The sequence below is a fragment of the Zosterops lateralis genome, assembly GCF_965231275.1.
Source record: "Zosterops lateralis genome assembly, chromosome: 17".
Lineage (NCBI taxonomy): Eukaryota > Metazoa > Chordata > Aves > Passeriformes > Zosteropidae > Zosterops > Zosterops lateralis.
Window position 1 is genome coordinate 418661 of NC_139777.1, and position 12625 is coordinate 431285.

Consider the following 12625-nt stretch of genomic DNA (forward strand, 5'->3'; position numbering starts at 1 on the left):
TCTTCAGTGCAAGTTATTAAAGACAAATATGAAGAATTAAAACATTCTGTCCTTGCAAGCTGAATTTTATGAGTTTGTGTTTTCCCCAGGGAAACCAAACCTGCAGTAGGATTTTACCACTCCTTTTCCACAATTCCTTTGCCCAACATTTTTTGGTGCTAATTCTTTCCTTGCACTGCTGGAACATCATCCTCTGCCTCTCAATGCCCAAGGTCAAAGTAAGAGCTGATTTCCCACTGAGCTCTGCCATGAAGTGATCAATGGAAACCAGGGCTCATCCCCAGTGCAGGTGTGAAAAACTGAGTGTGGATAGAGGTTCCTGCACCTGGAGTCACTGCACAGCCCCTGGAGCTGTTCTCCCTCCCAGGGGACACCCAGAACCTGCTCTGCTCTCAGGGAAATATCACTGTGAACAATCCCAGGGAAATCACTGTGAACCATCTCTGAAATCACTGTGAACAATCCCAGGGAAATCAGCATTATTGAGGTGGCTGGGGCCTCCTGCTGGGAGCGGCCTTGCTGTAGATTTGTGTTTTAATCTGCAAAACATTTTGTGTCTCTGTGCTCCCGTTCATGCTCTGCTCCTCCTGGAGCATCACTGGAACATCAGGAGCAGCCCCAGTGGAACAGAACATGTTTTCTCTTTTCCATAGCAACAGCCAAAGGAGCGTGCAGGACAAATATCCCAGTCAGATCTGCTGGCAACATCACACTGAGCACAGACACAGCCCTGCAGGATGAATTCAGACACAGCCCTGCAGGATGAATCCACACTGAGCACAGACACAGCCCTGCAGGATGAATCCACAGCAATCACAGACACAGCCCTGCAGGATGAATCCACAGCAATCACAGACACAGCCCTGCAGGATGAATCCACAGCAATCACAGACACAGCCCTGCAGGATGAATCCACAGCAATCACAAACACAGCCCTGCAGGATGAATTCAGACACAGCCCTGCAGGATGAATCCACAATCACTGGGGCATTTCTTTAGCAGCCAGGTGGACAGAATGAGCAGGGTTTGTTTCAGTCAGGGTTTGTTTCAGTCACAGGTTACACTTCTTGGAAATCCAAAAAACGTGTCTGCTGCACATGCATGAGACTCCAGAAATGGATGACAGAACAAATTTCCCAGGAGTGCTTGTTGATGACCATGGCCAGAAGCCAAAATAATTAAATTCTTAGAAAAATCATGTGGAAAATGAAAGCAGTTTAAAGGGAAAAGAATTGCCCCGATCCTTCCAGTAGTGAAGATTTATTCCTTTCTTGAGCACAAATGTTCAGTTGCCTATTTCCCACAGAGTTGGTTCTCCCCTAAAAGATTCTGGAGCTACTTTATAGAGCTAAAAAGAGACAAGGAAATATTACCCTCTTCCATTACAGGTTTCCTTTAATGGTCTCACAAAAGCAAATTGACCAGAAAGTCTGAAGGGATTCATTTGGGTTTTTAGAAAGAAAATAAATTGCAATTTCCTAATGGGTAAGAGTGGGGTTTTTGTGGGGTTTTTTTTGGATTTTTTTTTTAACATACTATGTTATTATTAGGGGCCAGTTTATCTTCAAAGGTAGGACAAAACAGCAGCACTGTTCTCACAACCAAACCTGTGGAGAAGGATTTGGTTTCATCGATTCCAGTTTGCCATGAGCAAGCCCTGGGTTGAACAGGGTATGGTATTAATTCTGTCTCCAGGCCAAAGATATCAAATAATTGACAAAAATGATTGTGAAGTCGGTTATAGAGGAACAGGATAACCCAAGCTCGGGTGCCCCGGGCGCTCTGCAGGTGGGGATCAGCCTGATCCCCCAGACTCCTCTCCTGGCCCACAGGACACAGCACTGCTGGGGACAGTCATTCCCAAACCCTCCTGTGTCTGCTCAGGGACAAAGAAATGCAAATGTCTCAAGGGGTCCGATCTGCCCGTGGGTGGAGCAGCTGGATGAGATTTACTTTTCCCTTTCAACATTTCCCCCTGCCTGTGTCTGCCACCCCTGCACTGTTTGATCCTTTCCCAGTTCCCAGGGCAGAGCCTGTCCCGTCTCCTGCCAGCTCACTGTGCTCTGTCCCGAGGGAGATTGTCAGTGTGAGCCCCGAATCTGCATCAGCACAACTCCTACCACTTTTAATTGGCGAAATCTCTGCAGTCATCTTGAAACGATATTCAGAAAATTAGTCTTATTGCGCTATTTACAACCCTCTCCATCTCCTTTATGGCTGTTACATGGTGTGGTGAGAATCCCTGTTTTCCCAGCAGTGAATGGAGATGACAGAGCCAGAGCCAATGCAGAGGGACTGTCAAAGGACAGGAGGTGTGGGCAGGACCTCACAGAGCTCGTTCCCCCATTGCTGCTGTGGGGAACACTCCTGGCTGGAATGGTGATGGGGAAGGGCACAGGGGCTCAGACAGGACACCCAGGGAGGAGAAATGGTCCATAAAAACACAGACCTGCTCCAAGAGAGACAAACCAGGCGCAGACTGAGCTTTCAGGAGCCAAAAGAAAGCAAAGCAAGCACAAGTGTCCAGGGCACATCTCCTCTGCCTGGCCAGACCAGGAGGAGAATGGGGATGGGGCCTTTCCTCCCCAAAAATGTAAAGACTTGTCCAAAGCACAGGATTGCACAGAGCTGGCTTCATTTAATTAACTATAACTCTAATGAAACACTCTTTATAGACCCGGTTTTAAGACTTAATAAAGCTGCAGTCAGTGATTAAAAGCCATTATAATTAATTTTGTTTTCCCTACTCTGGGATGGCAGAGCAGACACACAAAATGCTAAAAATAGAAAATAGCCCCCACTCTGTGCTCCATGTAGCAGGTTGGGGGTTGAGTTTTCAAGAAAAGTCTGGTTCTTTGGGAAGAATGGAGCACCAAAAATGATTGGTAATCTAGAAAATATGGCCTGTCAAAAATGGCCCAGGCTCCAGTTCCTCCTGTCTCAAACAGTCCCTGTAGAAAAGGGAAGTTTTCAAGAGGGAAAAAGGCTTCCCAGGGAGTTACTCCCTGACGAGACTCAAACTGCACCACCAGAGGCTTTTACCAGTGGAAGTGATTGTGTTCAGGCAGGTTTCAGGATTGTCAGAGGCAATTACAAAGCCATTTACCACTCCTGGGCTGGCAATGGCAACACACCGCTCAGCGGGCACGAAAGGCTTCCCTGGGAACCCGGTTTGGGAAATAGTTCTGGCTTTAAACTTGGAGTCAGTGGGACCCGTATTTTAATTGAGGATGACGGAGTAACAATCACGTCAGATCATGAAGCAGATTTTTGCGGGATGACATTCCCCCGCGAAGAGCTGAATTGTGCAAACGATCTGTTGACCCAAACAGTCTCGGTGACCCTTCATTATGCAACAGATCAACAGAAGAATCCTCCTCCCGTTCCCACGGCAACGGCAGCCACGACCAAGGTCGGGCAGGAGAGTGAGGAGAAAACTCATTTTCCGTGCCATGGTTGGTGCAGCCTCACCCGCGGCTGTGGCAGACACGGCTGGACCCCTGCCCGCCCTCCTGTCCCACCCCGGGAAAACAGAACTGCGGGGATGGATGGGTGTAACCCCTGTGCAGGGGGAGTGCTGCACTGGAGCAAGTAACACTGCACAGGGAAATGCTGGAGCCTGGGGAATAACTGCACACTGCCAGGGGCAGTGCTGCATTGGAGCAACTGAACACTGCACAGGGGCTGTGCTGGAGCCTGGGGAGTAACTGCACTTTGCGCAGGAGAAATGCTGCTTTGGAGCAGCTGCACACTGCGCAGGGCAGTGCTGCAGCCTGGGGAGGACACTGCACAGGGCAATGCTGCAGCCTGAGGGGTTTGCAGCACACTGGACACTGCACAGGGCAGTGCTGCAGCCTGAGGGGTTTGCAGCACACTGGACACTGCACAGGGCAGTGCTGCAGCCTGAGGAGCACACTGCACACTGCTCACTGCACACTGCTCACTGCACACTGCCCAGGGGTTTGGTTTCTCTGAGCTGGCACTGCAGAAGGCAGGCACCACGAGGCTTTACAGTGTTTGCCAGAGTCAATGTCATGGTTGATGCTGTGTCCCTTCCTTGTGCCTGCTCCTCTTTTGGCTTTTTGGACAGTCTCAAGCCCTTTCCTTTAGCAAGATGCTGCTGCACTTGGGTGCAGTTGGTTTCCACACACATTATGAAAATGAAAAATAGACTCTGTGGTCATCATTTATTCATTTGGATTTCTGGGCTGAGGGTTAGCTAATTCTCTTGTTCTGCACAGACAGTAAGTCACGAAACACTTCTTTATGCAGCTCCATCCATATTTATATCAGTCATATTTCTGTCTGTCCTGTTGCTGCTTACAAGGAATCTGAGTCTTTGCTGTATTTACTCACATGAGGACCCTCAAATCTTCTTTGTTCTCCTGCTGTATTCCCTAGTTTTTCAATATTAATAAGACAACTAAACTTAGGATGACATCTGGAGAAGGTACATGAGACTTATTAGAGATAAGAAACAGTGAAGAAACAGGTTGTTCCTGGGGTGGTGGCAGAATCTCACTTTCCAAACCTCACTACTCCTCTTGTTTTCAGTTACCATCTGACTTTACTGCCTTTTTCATTATTTCTAATACTGCTCCAAAAGAGAAGTGCTCTTTAGTCAGTTTCTTTCATTAAAACATGTTTCTGCCTCACATCTTTTTCAATTGAAAAGATTTGGGAATAATGTTCAATTTCTATTTCCAGAACACCTGTAACATAAATACTGTTAATGGCATTTTATTGCTTACCTGAAGAGGGCACCTAAAAGTTTAAAAATATTTTTGATCCTAAGATAGTATCTTTTCTTTATTGTAATTACCTGTATTTTCCATTTATTGAGTTTTATTTTCTGAGTACTTTATTGGGAAAATATGCAAATCCCACTTAGCCAAGAGCTGTGCCAGACCGGGCAGTGATTTACGAGTTGCCCAGAGCTCTGCACAAGGCACATGCTTAAATAACATTTATATTCTGCATTGCCACAACTGTAATATTTGTTCTTATTATTCTGCATAAAGCTGACACGGAGTTCCAGGATTATAAATTGGAGCCAAGGGTGTAAATGAAGCAGTTCAAGCAAACTCTGGAGGTTATTGCTGTTCACAGGGAATTGTCCCCGTTAGTGATGAACGAGCAGCGTTTAATCGTCCTCAGGAACCAGGCACCAAGCTGTGACTCACAGCCCCGTCCTCCCACCAGCACTTTCATGGCTAAAAATCTGATATTAAAAGATGGAAAACTAAATCCAGCTAGGACGTTTTAAAAACAAATTAATGTGAACTTCAAAGCTACGGATTTTCAAAACCTGAAACTTTCTGTAGTTATAATTGTAGAAGTGAAGGAGACAAGCTGTCCGTCAGAGAACTTTGGCAGCAGGGAGGGGACAGAGGAGTGACAGCACCGTGCTCTGTTCTCAGGTGTCTCAACACCACATTAATAACACCCTCAAGACCATGTTAACAACACCCTCAGTATCATATTAACATATACCATAATACCATATACCATAATACCATAACAACACCCTCAATGCCACATTAACAAAACCCTCAATACCATAATATCAACACCCTCAATACCACATTAACACAACCCTTGGCCTGAGTCCTCCCCACCTGGCACCCTGTGTGCCACAAGGGACCCATCAGGAGTGATCCAGCCTTAGGCATGGGGCCAGCAGAGAGTTTTGCTCCCATTAAATGCTGTGTAAACCCTGGTTTGTCCTGAGGAGATCCCATCTGAGCCCCCAGGCTGCTGCAGAGAACAGATTCCACCTGCAGCCACTGCCCCAGAATCTGTCAGGGACTGGGAGGTTGGAGCCAAGACATTGATCCAGCCACAGGTCAATAAGTAGAACACAAGATTCCAGACATTCCCATCTGGACAAGGGGATAAAGAGCTGGAGGGTGGCTTGGAGGGGCCCCTTCTCTCCCACCCTTCACCTTCATCCCTGATTCTGTTGTGTTCACAGCAAGGTTTCATCACTGGGATTTAATAGCCAGGTTTTAATAAACCTTATTCTATCCTGACATTCAGATGTGAAAATAAACATGACTAAGCACCTCTAATATAAATTGGTTTATCTTTACACTCAGAAAAAACAGCACCTCTTAACGATGAAGTTTTCTCTGTGTATTTTGTACCCATAAGTTTTGTCTTCCTGCCCTTCCTAAGAGAGAAAGAATCAGGCACAATTATCAGGGCTGCCTGTTCCTTTGGAGCCAGTACCCACAGGCCCTGGGGCACAAATCCTGCAGGAGGAGCAGTGACACAAACTACTCCCACAAAGGGCAGCTCTGGCTCAGGAGGAGACAGCCAAGAGGAAGAGAAGCTGAGAAGGGCTCAGAGTGTCACCTGGCCCAGCTCAGACAGGGCTCCTGTCCCTCCTGGCCGCAGAATTCCCCTGCCAGGCTGGGGTACAACCACCCCAAAGGCAGCAGCTCTCCAGGTGATCAGATCACTTTGCAACTCCCTTCCCACTACAGGAAGCTTAAAGATATTGGATTTTTTCATCAGTTTAAGCCTGTTACTGTTTGTCCCTGTTTCTGTGGTTTTGCAGAGTGGCCTCCTGTCTGCAGCGATGCTTTACATACTTTAAATCTTTTAACACTCCTCCCCAAATGCGCCTGAAATGCTCCTGAACAATCCCAGCGAGGCCTGAGCCTTTCTGCAGTGCTGTGACTCTCAGCAGCTGCAGGGAAGAAAGCACTCCCATTACTGTCATTATGGCCTCTGAACGATTAGCACTTCCTCATTAATACCCTCATTGGCAACGTTCAAACCCGTGTTATTTTTAGTCGAAAATCCTGAGTCTAATAAGGAGACACCCAAACTGCATTTGTATTTGTCATATCCAATGAGCCAAAAATTTAATTAGGTTGAAGACATTATCATTGGCAGTAGCACTTCAGCTTGCCAGTTGTCACTGTTCAGTACTTTAATTTTAATTATTTCCTTTGTTGCCAGTCAGCTCCTCCTTCCCACAGTTTGTTTCCAGGAGATGCAGCACTCTGCTGTTTGAAGCCAGTTCAATGATGCCTCACACACAGAGAAATGGTGAGGAAAAGGAGCTGCTGGGGCAGGTTTGGGCTGTCACACTGCTCTAACTGATGGCCCTCCTTCAGCAAATGGAAAAAGCTCTCCTGGTTTTCATTAGAGCCACAGGAGCAGGTGCTCCCTGTCTCTGAGGGCTGCACTGCAAACATCTGCCACCAGAAAGGATTTCCTACTGCTGTGAGTTTGAATCCCTGTAGACTTTCAGAAGAGTTTCCAGATTGCAATTTGCTCCTCACCTTCCTTGTGGAAGGAGATTAAAAAAAATAACAAAAATTAAATATTCTCTAATGGCATCAGAGAGAGGTGGAATTTAGCAAGGGAGGAGACTGTGGTGTGGCTTTGGCAGGAAGGCTCTCGTGGGGGCTTCAGGCAGTGCCGTGACTGACAAGTGCTTTCTGTGAAATGAGAGCTGGGAATAATCCCCAGGACGAGGAGTCTTTGCACACCAAATGACACAAAACAGGAACGGAATCCCAAGAACAAAATGCAACAAATCCACAGGAGCTGGCAGGAAACCAGCTGGTGTTAAAGCCCCGGAGCTGTCAGCCCTGACTCCCAGACCTGCGTCCCGGGCAGGAGGTGCTGGGCTGGGCTGGGCTGGGGAGGTTTATAAACGAACTGAAACCCCGAGGCTCGGCAGGAGCAGTGATTGATTAAATGTGTGAGCGATTTGCCTCAGCAGCCGCGCTGCTGCGGGGTTTAATGGATGGTTTGCCAAGTGCTCTGGAATGGCCAATTCTGGGCTGGGGATGCAGTGTCTGCAGCAAGGGTTGCAGTGTCTGCAGCAGAGGGTTTGCAATGCCTGCAGCAGGAGCTGCAGTGTCTGCAGCAGGAGATGCAATGCCTGCAGCGGGGGGGGGGGGGGGGGGCTGCAATGCCTGCAGCAGGGGTTGCAGTGTCTGCAGCAGGAGCTGCAGCAGCACAGCCCTCCCGGATCCCCCTGTCAGAGGGAAAAGCCTCCTGTACCCTGCCCGAGTGACCAAAGCAGGGAAGGGATTTGCTTTAAACCCCCAGAGTCCATTTTCAGTTTCGAGTGCAGGGGCTGTGATGTAATAACGATGCAGATGGAACTAACACAGAGCTGACATCCCTCACAGGGCTGAGGTTTTCCTGCAGCTGTTCTGCTCCCACTCACTACAGCTACTGCCATTTCCCCCAATTTTCAGTGATTAATTTAACTAAACACAAAACACATTTTTCCATTGGAGAACTGTTCTACTATTTCACTGAATTTGAGGGATGAAGAAAATAATAAAATTAAAGAAAGAGCAGGGTAAAAAGCTAAGAAATATTTCTAATTTTGCTGTAATTGCTTTCTCCATGGATGACTGTGATAGCTATCACTTTTGGTTCACTGAGTGCTGAAGTGTACAGTTTATAAAAGAGACAGAGATTTTTCCAACTCAGTGGACCATTTCAGAGTAAGCAGTGAGAATGTATTTAATAAGAGTTGGACTTGGCAGTTTATTCAAGAAAAGTTAATTAAACTGTCTCTTCTGGACAACAGAATGCGGGAGTGAACTGGCTGGGAAATCACAGGGGTGGCTGAGTGTGGTGTCCCTGCTCCTAAACCAAACCCACTGTTCCTGCAGCAGGGACAGGCTGGAATTCCTTCCTCTGCTCCAGTTAATACCTGTCAGTGCCCCAGAGACCCCTGAGAATTCCTTGTGTTTAACCCCTGTGATGGAGGGAACTCAGGAGTCAAGTTATTACCTGAGCTAAATGTCAGCAGGGAAGAGTTGTCCCCATGGGGATGAAATGTGGACATTTCTGACATTGTCACACTGGGGAGCTTTTCTCACTGTCACTTTCTGTTCAAAAAGCAGTGAGACTTCAAAAGGATGGGGCAGAAAGCAAAACCCCCAAACTTATTTAGGCCCTTACACATCAATGAAAATGCTGAGTAGAGTTCAGGCTTTAGGTGCAGCAGAAATAAGTAAGAAAAGGAGTTCAAATGGTTCATAACTCAGAAATGTAATCATGTGCCTTTTCAAGCACATGAGCAATTCCATTAAACTAATCTGCTTTAATTGCATTAAGCTTAGAGAGGCTCCTCATATGCTTAAACTCAAACATATGATTAGTTATGTCTCTAAAAAAAGAATGGGTAATTCAAAGAAATGCTGTATGTATGCATTTAAATGTTTCAAGGTATTAGATTCAGCATTCTATAAACTAAAACATTGAATTCAGCTTTTTGGCAGAAAATCTGTTCCCTGGATGCAAAACATTCCCATTAAGCCACAACTGAATTATTGCTTCAAATTATTTTGCTGGGAGTCAATAGCTAATCCTCTGATAAAAGGTTCAGGAATAATCAATCACAACTAAAGGAAAAGTTCAGATTCTATACATGTGTTCAACAGGCTTCAAAAACAATACAAAAACATGTTCTTAAGTAAATTCAAGTCATAAATAGGAGATGATAATAATTCTTTGCTCAGCTCTTTCCAGTAAACTGCTCTTGCAGAATTAAAGTTTCAGACAATAAAAGAAGGAATTATTTTCACACACACATGAAAATTATTACAGTGACCAAACACTGTCCAGACTGTCACAGGACTCTATTGTGCTTTAATTAGTGTCTCTGATCATAAACCATTTAATTGTATTCATTTTGCCTTAAATTACTGGGTGTTTTGCAGTTTATGTTTCATAAAAGCTTAGTCTTTTATGTTGCTGCTTAAATTCATTTTAGGGGCGCTATTTTTATCTATTTTAAACAAACAAATGAGCACAGCAGTGGCAGTGAGAGCAGAGCAAGGCTCAGCAGGGAGTTCTCTGGGGTCTCCTCTGTGACATCTGAACCTGGAGAGATCCATAAGCCAAAACCCTGCACTTTGTTCTGGGGGAAATGTGAATGGGGAAGATGAATAACAAATTAATTTTGTGACACTAAAAGGAATTTTGTTCACAACTTTCTTTTCTGTTTTGGCTTTTAAAGCAGAAGTTTGTCAGAGCTGCCCTCTGAGCAGAGCTCTGGCTCACCCTGGTGCACACTCTGCAGCCACGCTGGAGCCAGGAGAGGACCTGCTGCCATATGGAAAATCAGGAACAATTACTCTAAATAATTACATCAGTTCATTGCTGTTTGTTGCCAAGAGAAACAAGCCTTGTTGGTAATATCCACTTGCATTGCCAAGTAACTTAATTTTTCATAAACTAAACACGCTCCAGCACTAGCACTTCTCCAGCAATAAACAGCCTCTCTAAGTGACACCATCAGGGCTCAGAATGCATCTTTACTCCAGGATTTCCTGAGGTGATCTCTGCTCAGCTGTGGGGTGAGACAGGCAGAGATGGAGTCTGAGTGCTGCCAGTCAGCCTGGCCCTCCCTCTGCCACTGGGGACAATCTGAGCTTTTAGGGCAAGAGAGATGAACGTTTAACAGCACCAGCTGCAGCAGGAGCCATTTCTGCATTTCTGCAGGGAGCAGGAGTCCAGGGAACGTGCTCTCAGCTTTACTGAGCTCAGGAGTTCAGGGCAGGCAGAGCCAGGGCAGGTCCTCTCCCCTCCAGGCTGCAGCAGCAACAGGGAACCTGGAGAAGTCTCATTTCCAGCACATAGTTATACCATTCCAAAGCTACAGCTGATAATATTTGGGCTAAGAGCATAAACTCCCCATTAAAGGCATTGCATCTTATTCCTAGACCAATCATTCATAAATCAATTTACTTATGTGCACGCACAGAGTGTCAAAATAAATAATATGTGTTAGTGTGTGCTGAATCAATTCCCTGCAATACAGTGAAATTCCAGCAATATTGTACATGGAGAAATCTCTGCAGCTCCTCTTGTACTTGTGGGATTGTGTCTTTGTCTACATACTTCTGATAGCGCATAAACATTGGCATTGCCAATATACAGTTATTTGCTTCCTAAGTTTCTATATTTCTTTTGTATTTCTGAAGGTCACGGGAGCTCAGCCAAACCCGAGGCAGTCATTTTAATTCCCAGGCTTCTCATTTCACTCCAGTGTAATTATCTTATGGATTTTTGTGTAGACTTATTTACTGTTTTTCTCTTCCTGTTGGATAAGTGTACAATAACTAAACTAACTTTAATTAGGTAACTGTCACCAATATTTAAAACTTAATGACATTTTCAAGATTACATAAGTAATCCAAGCATAAAAATTATTCTTTATAATACCATTTCAGAACAGTGGCACCAAACCCTTATCATACAATAACCTGTGCCTCAGAGACATTAAACACAATCCACCATCACATTTTTCTTCATCTAAGTTCCATATTCTTTTATTTATATACGGTGTCATTTCCCTATTTGGACTAAAGCATCTTTAGGAGACACAAATGGAATATTCAACATCTTAATTTAGCTTTGATATATTAAATTATCTTCTTGGCTACACACATGTAATCTCTCTATATATTTCAGAAACCAGAATTTGTCCTTGTATATTCAGAGGCAGCTTGGTGTCTGCCTTACATTTCCCCTCCAGAGCTGCTAGTGCTATTTTAGAGATGATTCACTCTCAGAGGCCACCACCCCAAGAGGCTCAAGGCACTGTGATATAAAGATTTGCTTGAATTCGGGCACACATTTAAATCCAGGGTAAGTCTGTGTGCTTTGCAGTGTCAGGAGAGTCTTAAAGATAAGCATATGGCTAAATATTCTCCTGAGCTGGGGCTGGAAACAGGGGCTGTCCTCAGAAGGAGCAGAGGAGTTGCAATAACCCTGTACAGATAAATGGAGCTCTGTGAAATTCAGCTGGTGGCTACAGCAGGCAGAGGAAAGCCTCCATTAATAGAAGGGAAAATCATGAATCAGCAGATGCTGGGGACTGTAACAGACAGGGAAACACTTCAGCTCCTGCTGAGCCTCAGGTTTCACCCTGTGCAGGATTCAGCTTTAGCTAAATAGGTTATTTATATATATATATATATGTGTGTGTGTGTGTATGTGTGTGTGTGTAACTTGGCTGGCTGCATTCAAGTGGAGGATCCCCTGACCAGGATTTGCCTTTCACAAAGGGATGATGTCAGTGCTCTGGGAGAAGTCCATGGTCTAACATTGCTCCTGTGAGACTCTTGTTACAACTCCAGTGAGAAAAACTTACTTGAAGGCATTGGCATCCCCGTGGACCTTGTAGTTGTCTGCACTGATCCTGGAGATGACCCGTGTGACTGCGATGAGGATGCCAATGTTGACCTGCAGGAGGAGAAGGAAAGGGCTCAGTGAGGAAACCAGGCCTGGCTGAGCCTGGGGGCAGCCTGCCCGGGGAGGGTGTTGGGACACAGAGGGAACAGAAACTTTTATTTGGCCAAAGAGGTGTCCAAGGCTGGACTGGTGTGGTTTGCCCCGTGTCAGTGACTCCCATCCCCACGGTGGGAAGCTCCTGCTCTTCTCTTTCCTCCAGGAGCATCTCTGCCTGTTCAGGAACAGCCTGGGTTGGTGCATTGCCCCACAGCCAGGGTGCTCAGGATCCCCTCTGCACAAATAAATACCCTGATTGGAAATAAATCAATACCCTGCCAGCTGACAAACTGAGAACTGCAGGAACACCCTCAGCGAGGGCACGTGGCTGAATTCTCTTTGGTTT

At 45.7% G+C, this 12625-nt stretch overlaps 1 protein-coding gene across 1 annotated transcript in view; it reads right to left on the reverse strand.

Moving 5' to 3' along the window:
- ADGRD1 (adhesion G protein-coupled receptor D1) overlaps positions 1 to 12625 on the reverse strand; it is a 113809-nt gene that overhangs the window by 10357 nt on the left and 90827 nt on the right. Inside the window, exon 22 of the mRNA XM_083873815.1 lies at positions 12143 to 12234. Within this exon, the coding sequence (XP_083729941.1) occupies positions 12143 to 12234 (92 nt within the window). The remainder of the gene's footprint in view (positions 1 to 12142; positions 12235 to 12625) is intronic.